The sequence below is a fragment of the Rhinolophus sinicus genome, chromosome 2 (genome assembly GCF_057876585.1).
Source record: "Rhinolophus sinicus isolate RSI-liver-muscle chromosome 2, RSI-T2T, whole genome shotgun sequence".
NCBI lineage: Eukaryota > Metazoa > Chordata > Mammalia > Chiroptera > Rhinolophidae > Rhinolophus > Rhinolophus sinicus.
In genome coordinates, this window is record NC_142502.1 from 18,183,891 (window position 1) to 18,205,639 (window position 21,749).

A 21,749-nucleotide genomic window follows, 5' to 3' on the forward strand; every position below is an offset into this window, starting at 1 on the left:
GTAAATAGCTATTTGGCTCCCTGCAGATGGGAAATCAAGGAAGAAGGCTAAAGAGATTTTTAAAGTTTTCTGTGATTAGTAGAATTTTTCTAAATAGTGAGCCTCCCTCCCCGCGTAACATTAGGCCTCTTATGTTACGCGTCTGAGAGACTGTGCTCTTATAACTTTCAGATGATTCTCCATTGAGGTACATTCTCTGAAAGCCAAACAAAGGGGCCCAAGACTACTGTATTTAGCAAAACTAGACATCGCAGAGCTTTAGACCTGAGTTACTAGGCCAGGAAGGAAGCCAAATGTCCACCGTGGCCTGATGACCTCTTCCGCCATATTGGAGGTGCCCAGGTGATAGACTGAGAGACTTGAGTAGGAAGGAGTGTGGGTAGTATTGTGTATAAGAGGACAATTTGTGTACCACAATCAAATGTTTGGTATATTTGTAGAATTCCAGACATCAGGATGGACGGTGAAAATATCTATTAAAATGCTTTCCTTTAAGTTCACCTGATGCACGGATATTTGAAGAGTCTAGATGATTGAATGTATGTATTTTAGGTCTGAGTATTTAGACCCTGTATTCATCTCCTGGGGCTGCCATAACAAAGTCCACAAATTGGGTGGGTGGCTTAAACCACAGAAAGTTCTTGTCTCACAGTTCTGGAGGCTAAATGTCTGAGATCAAGGTGTCTTCAGGGTTGATTCATTCTGCGAGCTGTGAGGGAAGGGTCTGTTCCAGGCCTCTGTCCTTACCTTGTAGATGGCTGTCTTCTCTCTGTACATGTCTTTAGACATGTCTCTCTGGACATTAGTCTTTGTCCAAATGTCCCCTTTTTATAAGGACACCAGTCATATTGGCTTAAGACCCACCCTAATGGCTTCATTTTAACTTGATAACCTCTGTAGAGACCCTCGCCATGAATAAGGTCACATTCTGAGGTGCTGGGGGTTAGGACTTCAACATAGAAATTTTGGGGAAACACAGTTCAACCTGTAGCAGATCTTCATAATTAATTATATGGCATTTTATGGTGTAGAAAATAAAAGAACATGTCAAAAATATTTGGTTCACATGGTTATAAACTACATAGCACATCAAAAAATATTAAAAGAAGCGAACTGCATTTATAGAAATTAACATGTGCTCTATATACACTATAGTCTATGAGCAAACTGTAATAAAACTACTTTTTGGTAAAAAAGTTAATTTGTATCACTCTCTAAATTAGAATTTGTCTTTGAGCAAGTTATTCAGCCTTAGCTGGAGTCTGTTACAAGCGCTCTTTTGGGTTAGAAATTTGGCATTAATAACTTAAAACTTGACACCAGAGAACAAATTTTCTGCAGAAGGAACTGTATGTGCTAATGAAGCTTGGAGCTTTATTGGAGGTTGACTGTAATGTTTCTCTTGCTTTCCCACTAATGAGATCTAAATTATAAGCCTGATGGACTTTTTTCTTTACCCATTATTTAAAAGCCAGATCACTTTTCAATTTCACATTGAATTGCCCTAAAATATTAAATAAGGTAAATGCAGACAACTTAGGAAATGTGCTAATCATTTTTTTGCTCCTAAATTCTTAGCTGGATTTTGTGAAGAACCTCAGCAAAATCCATTTTCTCCATCTTTGAAATGGTGCTGTTTGTATGGCTAAGAAGAGGGCACTGCAATTCAGTAGTTGTGGTTTCTTGGTGTGATAAGCAATAAACAGAAGCCTGTGTTTATACACTGTCATCATTCCTGTGGTTTTCCTATGGACAAAAAATAGTGCTAATTTTTACTTCAGGAAAAAGTTATTCTGTCATTACTCATGGCCGTTAGTGATGGAACCTGCACTGTGGGTTCTATATAATGGTCTCATTTCCTGATATCGCATCTGTTTTCCATGCCCTCCTCCTGCCAATACCCTGTGGTGTTTTCTGCAAAGTGTGTGGATGCACATTCTGCCTGATGTACTCACTGTTGCCAGTGAGGCCTTCGTTGACTGACAGCTGAGATACAGCAAGCTCTCTGATTCCTGCGCTTCAGTAGCCAAGGGACCATGGGCTCCGGCCTGATAGATGAAGCGAGGGGTGTAGTACTGTGAGGTGACTGTGTGGAACTGTAAATCCGGATTCACTCATGTGAATGAACGTGACTTTGATTTGCAGTCCAAGAAAGTAAGGTTCCAGAAATATCACCCATGCGTTTCTTTCCCCAGGTCTTCAGCTAACTTATAATGTTCCTAGGATGGATTTTATTTAAATCCAATCCTGTTAAATTTTAGTGGCAGTAGTTAAAACCCAGGTTAGTAAACTTTTTTTTTTTTTCCTACAGAAGTACATTCTTAATGGATGTAACTATATTAAATATTTATGTAACTATATTAAATATGACTCAGACATCGATTTAGTTTTGACTTTTTAGAAGAAACTATGCGTTAAACACATGGGCACACATTCTCAAAACAACTCTTTCATAACAGATAGTTTCCCGTTCCTCACTCTCTGTCTAGGAATCATTTGCCGTCTTGAAACTGGCGATAAAGATAAGGACTTAATTTTATACGTACGTGGGCAGAACTGAGCAAGTCCACGTCCTCTTACTTCCATAGTTTTTACTGCTATTAAAAGGTATTGCAATCTGTATACTAAGCTTCTCCTACATGTTTATTTGGGATCTGCTAGGCTAGTGGTTTTGGAATCTGGCTGCATATATAATATACGTAATCTGGTTAATTTCTAAGGAAAATGAATCCACAGAATTTTAGGCCTCACTCCAGATCCACTTCGTGGGTATCCGTGGGTAGATCCTGCTAATGGAGTGTTTATAAAAGCATCACATGGGACTTGAATGCAAAACCAGGTTTGGGAACTTCTGTTCTGCGTGGGCTGAGTGTCAGTAGCCAGTTGGTACCATAGTTTCTCTTTGACCTTTCCAAGTAATCGATAGCAGGGCTGCTAGCCAGCTCTGATATAACACAATTGACAGTGAGTTATTCGTAAATAATTCTCTGGAAGTTTTACAGTGTAATTTATAATATAAGCTATATTTTTATTCCATTATTATATCTTTGAAGTTTGATATGCCTCTTATTAAAACTGCCTTTACAAAAGAATTTGACTCCCTAGATCTTATATTTCATTAAGTGTCTTTTCACCTTTAAAAAAAAGGCCTGATTTTTAAAATTGTTTAAAGTATCATCGACACCAAAAGAAGATTAAAACTAAGATGAGATGAGTAAAAATTGATTTTTAATGGTGCTAAATTATTCTCTTTTGAATGGATAAGTAAAAGTTTAATTACTGTTTGGAAAATACATCTTGCATCTTACTACTTTTAGTGTATCATATAACTAAAAATATCTCACCTACTATTAAAGAAAATAAACTGAAATGAGATGCATATAAAGGGCACTTTAGCTGTCTGACTAATCAATCCATTGATTTGTGTGTTTCTAACAAGCCCACTATTTTGTCTCCATATCCCATATAATTAATGGTTCAATAAATTTACTTTATAACTTTAATTCTCTGTCCTTCAATGCAGTGCTTGTTTTCAGAATTTGTCTTTAGTTACCTGTCTCCTAGGTTCAGAATATCTTGCTTAAGGAATTAGGAATTGTTTTATACTCATTTCATAAAAATGGACTCTGGTTTCTGGCATTTCCAGAGGAATAATTAATTATGTTATCAAAAAAGAAATAATCTGATACAGAGACTGGTGTTTATATGTGTGGGTGAACATTTCAATGGTTTATTTCTATTAGAAAATTGATGTAGGAAATATATATGTTAAGGTACCAATTTTGGGCCTGTTTGTCTTTGACTTTTTCTGAATTTCCTGAGGTTCCCAGTAGTTTAAATATATTGAAGACTAGGGCTGAATGAGATTATAGAATAACACCCTTTTTAGCAACAAAATGTAATTCTGTGTAGTGACTCTGGTTTGGGATTCTGATTTCTTATTCTGTAGGCTCAAATGTCCTGGTTTACACTTTGCATCTATCGCTATGAGCTATTCTTTGGTCTTTATGCAAATCTGACATGCTAGACACTTTATTTTGGCATTTATTTACGAGCTAAATAGTTAAATCTACCCACTCAAAGAATACTCAAATGAACGCTTTAGTTTGCCTGTCATGACTATTCATTTTAATATTTTACCTGTCCACTTCAACAATTTGCCAATAAAATTCCATTGTTGTTCAAAAGGCTGTACTGCTTGGTTATATAACTGAGGTGTCCACTCTCCTCTTTTCAACTTGGGGTCCTTTTAATATGCTCCGTTAGACCGCAGAGTGTAGGTACGGCAGCCAAGCGCTACAGCCTGCTAGGCAGCCAGCAGGTTATTGGAGGAGGAATTTTAAAGCGATAATGGAAGGAAGGATGGAACATCTAGATAGAGGTAGGTTTCTATTCTCAATAGCCAGAGGGAAGGGGTGGTGCCCCAGTGGGTGTGAAGTTTCTACTCCTGCAGAGACTGAATGCTCAGATACCAGTGTCCTGTTCAAGTACAGCTCATGGGGACTCTGAAAGTGTCCCTGTTGATGGTCTTTGTCTCAGCGCACTGGGTCTAATGGTGCATCCGGGAATTCTTTGGGGTCAGCAATGAAAGTGCAAGGCCTTTGGATTCTGTGCCCCTCTTGACAGCACCATAAAGTCTTTCCTGGGTTTCTAACTTTTCTCTATTTTAGATTATATTCACTGTATTTTTCTATAATAATCCTTAGTCACCCACAAGGAAATACCTAACAACCCGTTAGACTTAGAACACAAGCAACAATAAAAAATTGATTTATCTTCTCCTGGAGGGTAAGTAGGATTCAAGCTTCAGAAAGACAATGCTGGATCTTGTAAGATATTTCCATTGAGGATGCGTAATACCCACATTTGAGGATTAGTCCACTGGCTTCTTATATTAACACCAATAATGACAATAGCCAAAAGGAAAAAAAAAAAAAAAACCAAGCTGATTTCATATAAAAATAAGTTGAATATTTTATATTCGTTTGCATTTAAATGAAAGATACATATAGCAATGGAATATCTGAATAGTCATTGCAATACAAAATAAGTTACTAAAATCAATAAATTGTAATAACTAGACATAAACTCCACTTGCATTTATTAAGTATTCACTGGTGTCAGTCCTATTCTAATACCTTACTTAATTTTGTTTACTCCTTACTAAATTCCTGTGAATTATTTTTAGAACCATTTTAAAGAGGAACACACCAAAGGCTCAGAGATGATAAGTAAGTTGGCCTAATGTCAGACAGTTATTACCAAGTGCTTTTAAAAATATTGTGCTAGGATTGGCATTTGAACTCAGTTTTCCTGGCTTGTGTTGAGTGCCTTTTCCATTTTACCACACTAAAAATGTTGTCATGCTGTGCAACTACCTAATATTAGGATTTTGCTTCATTTTATAGCTCTCCTACAGACTTACATACATACATACATATTTTAAAACATGACATGGAATATTATCAGAATAACATAACTGAAGAGCCACAAACTCTGTGTCAGATATGTTGGTCTTACTCCTGCCCTACATTCCCTTTTTCCCTACAAATAGTAAGGAGTTCGATTCCACTTTTATTCTCCTAAACCAAGGCTTCCTAACCTCGGCACTACTGACATTTTGGAATAGATAATTCTCTGTTGTGGGGAGCCGTCCTTTCATTGTAGTGTGCTTGACAACGGCCCTGGTCTCAAGCTACTAGATGCCAGTAACACCACCCAGTGTAACAATAAGAAATGTCTCCATAAGCATTGCCAAATATCCTTTGGGAAGCAAAATTGGTCCCAGTTGAGAATGACTGGTATAAACTCAAAATGAAAGTAACGAAATAAAAGTGTAGTCCCCCTGCTCTGTTTCTGTCCTGCATATTAGAAGCTTTACGCAAGTAATTATTTAAGCTTTGTATTAGAACAAGTCAGGTTATGCTGTGGTAACAAGCGATGCCAAAATTGACTTAACACAATAAGCCATTAGCTCTTGGAGGCAGCTGTCCTCCCTGGAGTAGCTTAACATTCCAGGCTGCTTCAGTCCTCTAGCAGCTTAGCATCCATGTGTGTTTTCATGATCATTATAACAGGGAAAGAGAGAGCGTGGAGAATCATGTATGAGGTCTTAAAATGTTCCTCTGAAAGTGACACACGTCACTTCAGCTCACATTTTATTGACAAGAGCAAGTCACATGGCCATGTTCAACATTGAGGTGAGAAAGGAACTTAGTCCTCCATGCTTGAAAGGGGCTACCTGGGAGCACTGGTGAGCATCTGTGATATCTACCATCCTCATTCAGACAACTACTGTCTGAGTGTCCTATAATGAACCTAGTAAAGTTCTAGGTGGCATGATTCAAGTAAAGTTTGAAACAAAGTATTTGCCCATTTGTTCTGGAGTGAATGTACACATGTGAAATAATTGGTGAGCAAGGCAATGCAAACTATATACAATAGATTATAATAATATGCATTAAATTTATATATTTGGAAAATATTTATATTTTATATTTTATAATTTTAAGTCTTTCAATTAAAGAGCATGATGTGTCTTTTGGGTTCTGGGACCCAATTCCACCATGTGAGGGAAAGGGGCTTTTCCCACACGTCCAAGCAATTTTCTAGGCACCAGCTTGGTGTCTTATAATTCAACTCAATTCTAATGCTATCTACCTGGAGATAGTATCAGATTCCACAGGTTAAGGGCTCAGTCCTACAAGACTGTCCACCCCACACCCCCATCCCCACCTGTACCACTTCAGATGCCAGTCACAAGTGCACATTGTTACCTGTACTTCTGACCTCCTGCCTGTAAATCAGAAGTTCTCATGACCTCCTTCCTTGAGTTTTATTAATTTTCTAAGAGCAATTCACAGAAGTCAGAGAAACATTTTACTTACTAGATCACCAGTTTATTATAAATGGATGTAACTCAGGAACAGCCAGATGGAAGAGACACATAGGGCAAGGCATGCCCTTTCCAAACACACCCCTGTCTGTAATCTCCAAGTGTTTACCAACCCAGAAGCTCTCAGACCCCATCCTTTTAGGTTTTTATGGAGGCTTCTTTACATGCCATGGTTCCCAAAAATAAGACCTAGCCAGGTTTTTATGGAGGCTTCTTTATATACCGTGGTTCCCGAAAATAAGACCTATAATATGTCTATGGGAGCAAATATTAATATAAGACCCGGTCTTACATTATATTATGTGAGACCCGATCTTATACTATAGTAAAGAAGACCAAACCTTATATTAGTTTTTGCTCCGAAAGACGCATTAGAGCTGATTGTCCGGCTAGGTCTTATTTTCGGGGAAACACGGTAGGTATGAGTGATTAAATCATTGGCCTCTGGGGATTGATTCAAGCTCCATCCCCTCTCTCCCCAGGAGTTTGAGGTGGGACTGAAAGTTCCAATCCTCTAATCACCTGGTTGAGTCTGCTGGCAACCAACCCACATCCTTAGGGTGGCTCCAAAAGTCCCATCATTCACAAAACAAAAGACACCTTTACATCTCTCAACACTTGGGAAATTCCAGGGGTTTTGGGCTCTGTGCCAGAACCCAGGGAGGAAGACCAAATAAATACCAGAGATGCCAAAAAAATGTATACACATGACTTACACTCATCTTTTGTTACCGGTATATATTGAGTATTACAATTTTAATACAGTTTTTTCCCTTTCTTAAAATGTGTATACACTTTTTTGGCACCCTCTGTGTATATTTCACATTATGAATCATAATATCACAATGTGTCTTTCTATTTATTTGTTGTTGTTTAATGTCCTCCAATAGAATTTCACAGTTCTTTCTGGTTAAATGTATTCCTAGATTTTTAAAAATTTTGTTGTTATTTTTGAATGAGATTCCTCCAACCCTACCCCACTCCATTTCTACCTGGCTATTGCTTATACAGAGAAAAACGGATTTTTCTATATTTTCCCTCATCCAGATATCTTAATATTTTTAAAATTTTGCATAGTTTTGTAGTTGCATATCTTAGGGAGTGGTTCTCAAGATTTGGCCCCTGAATTAGGATATTTAGATATAGAATCATACTTGAAAAAATAATTATAATGCTTTCTCTTCTTTATAGGTAGTTATAGTTCCTTCTACTTGTAGCATTAGGTGAAAAATAGACAAGTATTGGGTACTAATGGAAATAATCTTTACTTTGATTTTATTTAAAAGACTGTTAGTTTCTGGTACTCAGCATGTTTAAAAGGTCTCATACTATTTGAAATTTTTATGTAGAGTTTTAAACAGGAATGATTGCTGAGTTTTAGCAAATGTTTTCCAGAATTTATTAGTATAACTACAGGAGTTTTGCCTTTAATTTGTTAGTGTTTATGTTGATGGGTTTCCTAATATAGAACCACATATATATTCATGGAATAAGTATAACTTGGTACACTTATTTTTATATATTGCTAGATTTGGTTTGCTAATGCCTATCTTGTGGCTTTCTACTTAATTGAATTATTTGTTTTCCCCCAAACACCACCACCAGTGTTTTTCTTCTTTCAATAATAATGATTCTCATATTCTTTATATTGCTGTTCCTGTGTCAGATTTAAAAATTAGTTGAATTTTTAATACTATGTGTTGTATGAAGCTCCTCCAATCTCAAATCATAATAATAGTAATAGTTGACTCCATATGTTCTTATTAGAATTCTACCAAATGTCTGGCTGGGTAGCTGTCCTCGCCAAGTGGAACACGTAACCATTAAACTGAAGCACGAATTGGGGATTACAGCTGTAATGAATTTCCAGACTGAATGGGATATTGTACAGAATTGCTCAGGCTGTAACCGCTACCCAGAACCCATGACTTCAGATACTATGATTAAGCTGTACAAGGAAGAAGGCTTAGTCTACATCTGGATGCCGACGCCAGATATGAGCACCGAAGGTAAGCGTCAGAAGTATCTTTCTGGCTCCTTGTGGAATGTATGTATGTATGTATGTATGTATGTATGTATGTATCATCTTTCTATCTACCTACCTACTACATACCTATGTGTCTACCTTTCTGTCTAATTGACTGACCTAACGCTGAATGATAGAATAAAAATAAGGGTTTAGGTTTAATATATTTAATATATATCTTTTGACAGCTTGGCTAAAATTCTGGTTAATATGTGTCCTTTGATTTGTTTATTCATTAAACATGTATTTATTGTGTATCTACTATGCATGTGGCATTATGCTGGTGGCTGGAAATACAACAGTGACGAAAGGCAGGCACAACTCCTGTCCTTGTGGAGTTTATAATCCTAGAGGGAAGACAAGCATTAATCAAATGACTACAAATAGAAATTTAAAATTGTGATGAGTTTTTGTTGTTGTTGTTAGAAAGATACATAGGGTACTGGCGTAGAATTAACCCCTGGCCATTTGCAGAATGTGAAAGAATTCACAGACTCAAAAGGAATAGAAGTTAGAAAGATTATTTAAGAAGAAAGACACCGGCAAAGAAGCTGCCTGCCGGAGGCAGAGTCTCGAGTGGACAGCTGCACCTAACTTTAGGTTAGCTTTTTCTTATATAGGAAGGGGGGAGTCATTCAGGCAGGCTTGAGGGGTGACATCACTTCCTGGGGTCTGGTCTGTTGGGAGATAATGTTATCTCCAGACTCTGGACTTGGACTCGGCCTCGGGCTTTATGAGTTAACAGTAAAAACTGCAAGGGAGTTGCAAATTCCATTCTGGTGTCCGGGTGCCTGAGGATTAAGAAATTGCTCTTTTTCTGACTCATCACATAGATATTGCTATGAGAGCATACACAGGCAAATCAGACCTAGGAAAGGGGGTGGTGTTCTTGGGAAATAATGTTTGAATTAAGATCTGAAGTGAGAGTTGGGGTTGGAAGTGAGATGAGAAAGAGGCTCCCAGGCAGAGGGAGCAGCTTGAGTAGAATCCCCATTGCAGGAGAGCGTAGAGGGTTGGAGGAACTGAAAGTAGCAGTGTGACTGCAGGTCGGAGAGAATGAAGGAAGTGAGTCTTGCAGGATTGGGACCACAATAAGGATTTTAGACTTTATCCTAAAGCGGTGGGAGGCTGGGAGTTGCCAAGATAGCCATTCCCCCCCTCGGCAAGTGCACTTTGATTGCAGCGTAGAGAATGAATTGGGGTGGGCCCAGAGTGGGTCTGGGGACATCAGTTAGGAGGTTACTGCACTGTTATTAAAGTGAGAGATAATGAGAAAGATAACGTAATAGTGAGGCGGTGTTTATTGCACAAGTACCGGCTGAGCATGTCTCTGTGAAGAGAGAATTGTGGTGAGACTTGGGTGCTGCTGGGAAACAGAGACAGGAAAGGCATAGTTTTGATCTAATAGTCAGAGGCAGTCAGACAAGCCCAAAACCAACAGTGCAGAGAAGGAGTCATGTGCCCTAGGAGGGTGATGTGGGAGCAGTACTTTCTGTGGCGGCTATGTGAGTGTCGTGGCATTTGAGCTGGGCATGACAGGTCAGTGTGGAGGGGCGAAAGGCATGCCAGGTGCAATAAACAGCACAGGCTGAGGCACAGAGTCATGAGATTTTAGAGGAATGATCTACATTTCAGCCTCGCTGTAGTATACGGTTCTTGCAGGAAAGGGTTAGGAGATATCTGAAGCCAAAAGAACCAAGTTACGCTAATAGTATCAATTAGCTGTCAGCAGGGGGCAGCAGAGAGCTATGGGAATGGCACAGGCTAAGGGTTTGGGCAAACTGCAATTTATATTGGGGGGAAAGAAGGAAGACAGTGATGCCTACCGAGGATATGTTCTATTATCAACCTCTTCTCCCCAAAGTACTTTGTGTATAAAACACTATTCTTAGAAATGGCATGCATTAATTAATTTAATTCTCTCAACAACAATCTGGGCCGATGTTGTAGTTATCTCCATCTTGCAGAGAAAGACTGAGGTACAAAAAAGTTAAGTAGCCTGGACAAGGTAAATGAGAGAGATATAGACTGGATTTCATCGCAGGCAGTCAGACTCCAGACTCTACACAAGCTCACATGGACTGTTCAGGCCACCACACTTTCAATCTATCATATGCATCATGACCTGGGTTTCGGCAAAGGAGGTAGCTTGTCTCCCCGAAGTCAATAGTCCAGGGTGTGGGCAGGGACAAGGAGACCTTGAGAATCGCAGGTTGCCTGGCCCTGGGCCACCTCGGCTCTTTATGAATCTCGGGTAGTCCGGCTGGCTGGATTGGGCCCTTAATGGGTCTGTGTCTGAACTATCACTGGGGATGAGGTATGATTTTTGTTCCTTAAGGAGAGTACAGTTTGGTTACTCCTCTTGGTCACGCTGAACCAAAGGAGCTTGATTTAGCCATAAGAACTATTTTTTTTCAAGAAAGAAAGAAAAAAACCCCAAACCCTTATTCGCACAGAAGAGCACTGGTTGACTCTAGATCTATTTGTCCTGTCCAGCTTGTCTCTCTGGTTTCAAAACAGAGAAAATTGTTAGGATAGTGTGTCTGTAGCTTCCAGAGGGCATTTGAATTTTTGCTTCTTTGATCCTGGTTTTGTAGCATTGTCTTCCCATTGGAGAATATGTGAGACGAAGCGCAGAGAAAGTGAAATAAGTGGGCATGCATTCCATTCATCTCCATGCACTGACTACTGCAGGCCCTGCTCACTAATCAGCAATTTGCTCGATAGTGTGGGGGTACGCATAATCCTGAGGGGAAAGTATCCCCAAAGACCCACTGTAGTTGTATTAAAACCTTTTGGGGGGGAGTCACCCGGTTCTAGTCACAACAGTGGAACTTCTTCTACACTGAGGCGGTTTGGCAACACGAAATGACAGCAAATGAAAGCATCTACATGAAAAAGGCTGAACCCCAAGACTAAATAGAAGGTTTCTTTGGTTATTCTGGGGAGTAACCAAAGGGTTAACGACCATGCTGGAGTTGCTGAGGAATTTTTGACCAACAGATCAATCTATGTGGCTCATAATATAAGCACAGTGAAGATATAGATTAATTGTGCTGAATAGTTTTAGAACTCCAGAGAAAAATCCATCGGATATGTCTTGAGCCTGCAGCATAATGCTGTCAGATAAAGTCTGAGAAAGAAGACAGTTTGTTAGGACCGACTGTCACCTCTGGTTGTCACAGACCTGTTACGATCAATTGTGCCATCGATCCTTATCTTGTACATTTTGTCATATGCAGAGGGGTGGGTTAGGTGTTTTCTTTCTTTTTCTGAAATTTTGGTATCTTTCACCTGAGAAACAAAAAGCTCCCAAATCTAGCAGTCACCTGAAAAATACCAAATCTGTTAAAATTCAGTTTTCCTTCACATAGGAAGCACTCGGGTTGTTTTTTGCCCTCTGTCACGGCAGTGCTTGGGTAAGAAAAGGTGCCTCTTGGCCGTTCAAACAGTGAATGTGCTCCCAAGTCCTCAGCTACCCCTTGGTTGTCACAATCTGAGTTATTTTCTCTGACTCAACACAGCAAATTCAGCTCTGCCGTGAGGCAGAGACTCTGACCTTGGAACTGTAGAGCACCTGGGCTCGAGCCTGGTCCCCATTGCGTTGCTGGCTGTGTGGTTCTGGGCAGGCTGGTTCCTGCACTTAGAAAATGGGGATACTTATTTCTGCCTTACAGGATTATAACAATAGAATAAGATGATGGGTATGAAAGCACTTCGAAAATCACAAAATTGGGACTATATGATTAGTCCCATCCAAGTCCTTAAGTTTCTACCAAAGGATGTTATAGATAATATGGCCCTTATCTACATAACATTGCACATTAATGTGCTGTAGATAAGGTTCATATTATCAAAGGTGGGAAAGAAGATATGCTCAAATAAAATAATAAAATAATAAGCTATTCAGCTATAAATCTGCCCCTGGATGAAGAGAGGGAAGACGTGTGCGTGCGCACGCACATGTGTGTGTGTCTACATGTTGGCAAGGCGGAAAGCTGTGCCAGGAATGCTTTCTTTCAGGCTTAGCCTGAGGTAAACCTTAGGTATCAGTAGGGCCTGTCCTCCCCCACTCATGCCTCAGGGTACCCCATCATACCCTTGTCCTTCTAACCACGTCTGTTTGTTCGTTTCATGCTTTCATTTAATCATTGAAAATGATTATAAGGAAGTTCTTAATCATTGCAGAGTTAGATTAGCCTGGAGGACATGGCACCAGAAGTTAAGAGAGAGGGGTCCAGGCGGGACTCAGGTCAAATCGATATTGGGTTTGGTTTTATTTTGTTTTAATTCATGTGCTTAATGAATGTGTTTGAGCATCTACTGAGAGCCAAGGCCAGCTTGAAATCCAAAGTAAGAGTCATAAGCAGTGGAGTGTTTTGTTGGACCTGCACAAGGTTTCTAATTTTCAACTTAGTTGCCAACATTTAAAATTTGGACTGTTTTACATTTAAAAAAAAAATAAATCTGCATTTCTGTCTTGCCCTGAGGTATTACTTTTTTTTTAAGAATGTAAACTTTTTGTCAAATTAAATTCTATATGAAGCCTAAATATATAAAACATAAAAAGTAGGGGCTCTGGTTGACAGTGGCTTTATTGTGTGAGCCTTGACCCTGGGGACCCTTGTTTTATTTTTGGTGGGTCATATATTATTAGCTCAGTCTCCCTAGCATGGTTTTTCAAGCAGAGGCACTTGGGCGTGTTAGGCACATATGGCCCCTCTAGGGAAGGGGCAGAGGTGCTAAACCCCGAGCCAGATGTTACTCTTACACAGGCGTGAAAGCAGAGCATAAGTGGGGTGCAGGAACTGACTGATACTTCAGATTGACAGCACGGGGCCAGCAAGTACCATTGGCCACGCAGGTTACGGACGGACAGTAGTGCAGAGGTTAAGACCACAGGCTTTGGAGTCTGGCTGGCTGGGTTTGAATCACCATTAGGGATTAACCTTGGGAAAATCTGTGTGCCTCAGTTTCCTCAGATATAACAGGATAATAATAGTACCGACCTAAGAGTTGCTAAAAGGTGGTTGTAAAGGAGCTATTGCATGCACAGTGCTTAAAACAGCACTTGGCAGGTGGAAAGGGCTCAGCAAATGTGAGCTGTCATCAAAGCAGGGTGATTTGCAGTCCCTAGAATTCAAAATAAACGAGGGCTCCAGCTGAGGCCAGGCTGAACCCGCTACTGCTCTGGTGCCCCTTTTTATTATTGGTCCGTTCTTTATGTTATTTAAATATTTGCTTGACAGTTCTTAAGTGGGATGGCTGAGTGATGCTAGGAGAAGGCCACTGGTGGCTAGAAACTGTGTTTAAACTAGGAGGCTTCTGGAACCTCTGTGTGGCAGCTGACATTTACCTTCCAGGATTACTTGTCTAAGATCACAGAACTTCAAACTAACTCATATCACATTTCAACTTCTAAACTATGTGCATGCCTGTTGAAGACTCTTTTACAGATCAAGAGGCAAGGGGGAGCTGTGGTGTCCTTTGGGCCTGTGGTGCAGACCTTTCTCGGGGAAGCTCTGGCCAGAGAGAAGGTCCGGGAAGGAACCCCGCGGGGCCGTGTGAGCCTGGGTTGGGCAGGCCAGCTGCACGGGCCATGCGACCCTGACTGCAGCAGTTCCTACTGCCAGTGGCCACTGTGGTCTGTTCGGACATTTGGCATTTGATAAAAACCCACATTAGGAATATTTCCATTTATTTCCTGGCAGTGTGCATGGTAGCTAGAGAGGCAGACCGCGTCAAGGCGTGAAGCAGGAAGGAGCAGGAGGAACCCACGCTTCCTGGACCCATCGGTGGCAGTTCCCTTCCCCACAGGATCACAGGGAGGAAACCCCTTACCACCCCCTCAGCCATCAAAAGCCCTGCACTTGGGCCAGCCTCACCCTCACCCCAGTAGGGTTGTTCAAACAAACCTTGGAGGTTTTGCTTCCCCGATGCCCCAGCTCACATAGTGGATCACCGACACAGAACTCTCCTGGGGACACAGTGAGACGTCTCTCTGGTACATATGATGGTCCACCCCTTGTTACATTTCCAGTGATGTTTTACTCCCTCTAGGAGAGTGCCGTGAAGAACTAACTATGTGGCAGGCCCACCTCAGAGCACCCCAAAACCAAACACAGGTATAAATCCTTTCAAGTTTATGACTCAGTTTGGAATTTGGGAAACCAAGCGCCCACATAGGACCCAGTGTGTCTCCATCCAGATGCCCTCTGGCACTAGGGAGAGATGCAGCCTCGGGAAACTGCAGTGTGCCCTGCCTAAAGGAAGTCCAGTAGAAACTGTCTCTAAACTACTGTGTGGGGCCTGAGGCTTTAGATCCCGCAGTAGGAGGGCTTGACAGAGTGCCAGCAGCAGCATGAGAATATCATCCTGCCTTTCATGTTGCTGCTCCCATCTCACCGCGGGGCGAGTCTGAAGCTAAGGCAGACCCCTGGCTGGAGCGTAACTGACAGGGCCTTAAACCACCATGAGGTCTCCAGGACCATCTGTCTTTCTAAGGTGCTGGCCCCTTCAGGGCACTGGCATTGTAAAGAGGAGATCTAAACAGGAAAGACTAGTCACTTGAGTGGCACTCCGGGAGAATTCTGGGCCTCCCTGAAGACCTGCAGTGAAATCATTTGAGGGAGGGGCCTTTTCCCACCCACCTCTCCAGTCATCCAGTGGGCTGGCAGTGTGAAGGCTGTGGCCGTTGTATCCGAAGGTCCTTCCCGGGCCATCGTATCTCTGTGTGGTAGAGGACAGAGTAGCTAGAGGATGTCAAATCAGAGGCACATAGTTTTAATCCAGGACTCTGTGTAGTTGCCCTCTTTCATCCCCTCTCAAAGTCATTTACACTGACCATCCTCCACCCTCCCTCCCCCAAATCCACTAAATATCTTTGCTCTGAGAACCTGTGAGTAGAAGAAACTCCTGCTGCCCAGGAGTTGATGATTTTAGGGGGATCTCTTCCCTTAGGATGAAAGAGGGGGCTGGTCAACAGGCTTCAGCAGAGCACACATATCCTCTCTCGGTATGATGAGAAGACATTTGAATCACCTAATAATCGAAATAGTAGTCACGAAACTGCGATAACTATAATCATAATTGCCCAATAAAGGAGAAACTGAATCAGTTTTAATACTCACTGCATCATGAGGGAATGAATGAACAATTGGTTATCCCACCCATGTGTATTAATTAATACGTTAGCCGTTCCGTTGGGCAGAGGAAGGCTAGCATATGTTGAATGAATAAGACTGAATTCTTTAATCAATATGGACTAATTCTGTTTTCCATTTACCTGGAAGATCCTTTTGAATCATAGGAAATTCAGGTGACAGGACCTGTCAGGTTCTCTTTGAAATCGTCTGAACCTTTGCCGGATCTTGTGCAAACTGTTCTGGCAGAAGGAAAAATCCGTTCTTCTGAGGATAAGCCATAGTGAACTTTTCTTTTAAGGGAAATTGGCACCACACCGAAGGCACTCAAAGGAGCAGCCAGATCAAACGCCAGTACAGCGACAACCCATTGCGTCTGCAGGGCTCCTTCCACTTTATTATTAGCAGCTTTTGATACTGTCTCACTTTTTTCTTCCAAACAAAGGGATGAAGCAGGCTCAAATGCCCCCCGCCTCTCGTGGAGCGGCGCTGTGATTTCACGGGGCGCTGGTGGAGTTTTATCAGCGACGATATGGGGGCTTCCTTATTCATGTGTCTGTGCTGTGCTTTCTCGATCCCAGGCCGAGTACAGATGCTGCCCCAGGCGGTGTATCTCCTGAACGCGCTGCTCGAGAATGGACACACCGTGTACGTTCACTGCAACGCCGGGGTGGGCCGGTCCACGGCGGTCATGTGCGGCTGGCTCCGGTACGTGATGCGCTGGAATCTGAGGAAGGCGCAGTACTTCCTCGTGGCCCAAAGGCCAGCTGTGTACATTGACGAAGACGCCGTGGCCCGGGCAGAAGAAGATTTTTTTCAGAAATTTGGGACGGTTCTTTCTTCCTTATGCAGTGTGTAAGAGGCCGGTCTGCCTCCACTCCCTTCCCAGTTTCCTTAGAAAGCTGGGGTGATGGTAATGCAATGACCTAGAAACCAAGGTTCTACCTGAAAAGACTGGTTGCTGGCTTCTCCCCTAACCCACCTTCTTTAGTCTGGGGCTGACTTTCTGTTATGCTTTGGTTGAGCTGTATCATCTTTGAAATATTTTACACAAAGAAAGCTGTGACATGCATGAGAAAAAGCCACAAATAGTTGGGCTGTGCAGTGTTGTTCTAGCATCAGACAGAAAGGTAATGCATGCAGCTCCTGCTTCCTGCAAGCAGACTTGCTCTTCACTTTACAGACACTGCATTTGTTGTATTATGAATTCATGACTGCACTTTCTTGCTGCCTTGTAATGTGACATGCAGAAGAAAAGATAGGGATTTGTGTAGATTCCATCACTTGTGTGCATGCGTACACACGCACACAGACACACACACACACACACACACACACACACACACAACATTTTCTGCTGAAATTATAAAATGAGAGCTAGTCAGTTGCCAAAAAAGGAAATATGGACTAAACACAACCCAAACCAATGGCTTTCTAGACCTTGTTTTTGCATCCTGCTTCCCAGTTGTTCAAGTCTGTTCCAAGGCACCCTCTTTATCCACCCACAACCCTGTGACACCCAGTCAGTTGTAATGATTTCTTTGTTTTAGCTGAGGCTCAGTGAGCATAGGTAGCCCGCCCAGGGTCTCAGTTAGTTAGAAACCAGTTGAAGTTTGACTCAGTGCTTTTTCAACCCTACTTGTTTTGTCAGCAAACTGTAGTGCATTCAATTTCTCTCTCTCAGAGTAAGGCTGATGTTTCTGTTGCCGGTTCTATAATGGGAAATGGAACATTGTTCTGGACAGTTGCCAAAGAATGTAGGAAAGTAGCTATATTTTGTACAACCTATTTTAAAATGTGGTGGGCTGTCTCCAGGCCAAAGTGGTCTGTGCCATAGCTCAGAAGAGGAGCTATCTTACCAGAAGAGCCCCAAACCATAGATAATTGTTCCATAGCTTGGGAATGATCCTGGTTCCACGCTCAGTTGAATACAATCCAGAGTTACTGTGCCTCCAGAATGTGCAACTCCCTACCTTCCCCTAGATTCTACAGGAAACACAAAGATGAACAAGACCTTGCCTTCAAGAATCTCATAGCCTAGAAACAGCCCTGTGTTCAATCAAATATAACACAGGATAGAACTGTGAAAGACATGCTGGAATAGGGGGAGGTGTGGTAACTTTTGTTGGGTGTTTCTTATACGCTAGGTGCTTTATAATCTTATCCAGTTTAATCTTGGCAGTGCCCTATGAGGGATGTTTCATCATCTCCACTATATAGATGAGGAAACTAAGGCTCAGAGAGGTTAAATCAACTGTCCAGGGACACATGGTGAGTCAGTTAATGAAATGAGATACAAAGCTAAGTTTGTCTGACTCAAAGCCCATACTTTTCCTATTAAACTATGATGCTTACTTAATTTTCTGATCCTTCTTTTCTTCCATAAATATTTATTGATAGATACGCGACGCTCTGATTTAGGAAGTATGGGGGATAAGAAGAATGCAAGATGGGTTCCAGTGGAGTTCAGAGGAGGGAAAGATGTCTTACAGCTGTGGGACTCAGAGGAGACGACATTTGATTTGGGCAGTGAAAGCTAGACAAGGCACATTTCTCTCACAGTTTTACAAAGTTAAATTTATAAGCCAGGATTCAATAATATGAAGTCCAGCTCCCTTGCTAAGAATAAATAGAGAGAACTATTATATTAAAGTAACCCCTTTATAGTCATAATGTGTTGCGTAATGTTTAATCTTAAAAGTGGAATATTTCTAATCAATTATGTACGTGTGTGTGTGTGTGTGTGTGTGTGTGTGTGTATTTTCTTAATGTCGAAGAAGTCAAGTTGCACTACAGAAAAAAACTTTTTAGGTGGATTTTTTTTTTTTCTCTGAGAAGCAAAATCATTTCAGGGCTATTAAAAAATGTTTTGGAATAACCTCTCTTGTTTTCAATGAATGGGATGTCCAGTGTCTTTCAAAATCACTTGGAAGTTTTGCTGGATAGAAGCATTAAAAATGACTTCTGTGTACAGGATTTGAAAAAAACAATGTTATTAATTGTGTCTGAAATCCAGAAAAACAAACTGTGTTTTTCTTATTTGTAATCTAGTTTATTCCTTTATTTTTCAAAGGAGCAAACCGAGACCCAGAGACATCAAATGATGCTTTTACAGCGAAGGGTTTTAATTGAGGGTCAGAGGAAAGGGATGAGCTAGGAAGATTTGTCAGGGAATTTATTGTGGTGTTCAGGAGTCATTGGAGAATTGATGGGAATGAGAGCAGACAGTGCTAGTGGGAAAGAACTGGTGGGAGGATGAATGGAAATTGGAGTCAGTGGAAGAAAAATGGCTCAAATGAGAAAAAGCAAAGACATGAAATTTCTGAAAGAAGAAGCAGGTGTACCCTTTTAGAAGGACAGTATTGGGAGGATCGCGAAGGAAGGTGTGACTGTAGGAACAGACAAGTAGGGTCAAGGTTATGCTCCCCGGAGAAATGGTCATGCTACGTATTCACTGCAGGAGGAAGGGCAGCTCGATGCAATGTGCTGACCAAGTAGGAGGGTAGTCTGTGTGGTGGCTTATTACCTGCTAGGAAGAAAAAAAGGAGGTCTGATAGGAGACGGGACTAAGAATAAAGAGGAAAAGGCTGCTGAAGCTACCTCTCATTAAAACAATAACAATGGCACGATAATAAGGGGAAGAAGAAGAACAAAAATAACAACTTCGTTCTTTCCTTCCCTTATCCATTACTCCAAAAGTCTTTCCCAATTTAGTTAATGGAAACGTACTTCCAGTTGCCCAGGTTCCAAACCTCAGAGTCTCTCTTACCTCTTCTCTTCCTTTCAAACATCACATATACTCCATCAGGAAAATCTGTCATCTCTCCATGTTTTACCTCCTCCACAGAACAAACCTGGTTAGCGCTTAGTTAGTGATCTCCAAACTGAACTTCAGAAGTCGCCTCCTAACTGGTCTCCCCTGCTGTCCTTCCCTCTCAGTCAGCCCCTACAACTGTCATACCTACTCGCACACAGTGGCCAGGGTGATCATATAAAAATAGATGTCAGATCATGCCAATCCTGTGTTCACAGAAGCCTCCAGTGACTTGCCATGTCACTCAGGATGACAGCCGATGCCCTTCAAGGACCCACACATCCTGGTCCTCTGTCGTCTCTGACCTCGTCTCCTACTGCCTTCTGCCTCCTTCTGCTCTAGACATCTTGCTCTTTGGGTATTCTGGGCAGGCTCCTTCTTCGGGGCACTTACTGTCTCTGCCTGGAATGCTCTTTTCCAGGTATCCACGTGGCTCACTGCCATACTTGCTTCAGTGAGCCCTTTCTGGACCACCCAACCCCAAATTGCCACATGGCACCCTCAGGCCTCCCTTTCCTCCTTCTCTGCTTCATTTCTCTCCATGGACCTCATTACTGGCCAATATACTACATAATTCACTTATTTGTTTTATTATCTGCATTCTCTCACTACCATGTGAACTTCAGAAAGGTAAACATGTATGTCTGTTTTGTTTTGTGATGTGCTAGAGCACCTGTGATGGAGTCTGGCATATAGTTCAGTGAGTGAAGGACAAGAATAGCTAATAACTATTGAGAACTTACATGTTCCATGTGCCGTTCTCTACGGGCTTTACAGGTATTAGCTGATTTAATCTCCCTACCAGTTCTATGAGGCAAACATTATTGTTGTCATCCCTAGTGTACAGATGAAGAAAACTAGAGGCATAGAAAAAGCATGACCTTATTCTAAAGCAAGAAAGGCAATTTCCCTCCAGGTTTGCTAGAGTACGCTCCTAACAAACCACCCTGTATAAACTCTGCATGTATTAGTGTGCTAGGGCAGCTGTCAAAAAGTACCACAAACTGGGTGGCTTAAACACCAGAAATTTACTGTTCCACAGTTCTAGAAGCAGGAAGTACAAAAGCAAGGTGTCAACAGGGTTGGTTCTTTCTGAGGGAAGTGAGGAAGAATCTGTTGCAGGCCTCTCACCTAGTTTCTGGTGGTTTCCTGGCCATCTTTGGCATTCCTTGGTTTGTAGAAGCCTCCGTCCAACCTCTGCCTTCATCTTCACATGGTCTCTCCCTCTCTCTCCCAATCTGTGACAGTGTGTGTATCCAAATATCCCCTTGTTACAGATACCAGTCACATTGGATTAGTGGCCTACCCTGCTCCAGTATGACCTCGTCTTAATCATATCCTGGAGATTAGGACTTCAACGTACTAATTCTAGAGGACACAGCTCAAACCCTAACACTACAGAAAACAACTACCTGAAGACTACAGAGAGTGAAAAAAGCAGGCAGATCTGAGGAGAGTGGAAATTTGGAAGATGGGACTTGAATGGGCTGTTTCCCATTTTACAGGTTTACCCTGATGTCAGGCCCCAGTCCGTGTTGCTGAGACAGGTAAAATGCTGACAGGAAATGCTCTCATCCTTGGTTCAGGAACCTAGCGTTGAGCAAAATCAAACATTTCTCTTGTGATAGAGATTAGTTCAGGAAAAAACACACAAAAACATGTGACTTAACATGGGCCCCTGAAATACGTGAAGAATTTCTGGGGCTTCCGGGTAAAGCTTTCTCACTCTTAAGAAAGAACAGGAAGAGATGCTCTTTCTTCATTTGGTGGTTGTTTTGTGTAGATATGTGATCCAGACTAGTGGAACCATCTTCCAACCAGCCTGAGAATGAAACCAACACGAAAGATAGAGGAAAGAGAACTGAAGTTGTA

General features: G+C 41.6%; 1 protein-coding gene across 4 annotated transcripts in view; it reads left to right on the forward strand.

Annotated features, from left to right (window-relative positions):
• Nucleotides 1-18,736, forward strand: part of EPM2A (EPM2A glucan phosphatase, laforin) — a 116,121-nt gene extending 97,385 nt beyond the window's left edge. For 3 of the 4 annotated variants that reach the window (XM_074333685.2, XM_074333684.2, XM_019744462.3), the window contains exons 3-4: nucleotides 8,663-8,904; nucleotides 16,645-18,736. In XM_074333685.2, the coding sequence (XP_074189786.1) occupies nucleotides 8,663-8,904; nucleotides 16,645-16,922 (520 nt within the window). In that variant the 3' untranslated portion in view covers nucleotides 16,923-18,736. The remainder of the gene's footprint in view (nucleotides 1-8,662; nucleotides 8,905-16,644) is intronic. The other variant, XM_074333686.2, reaches the window with a different exon arrangement.
• The last annotated feature ends 3,013 nt before the right edge of the window (nucleotides 18,737-21,749 follow it).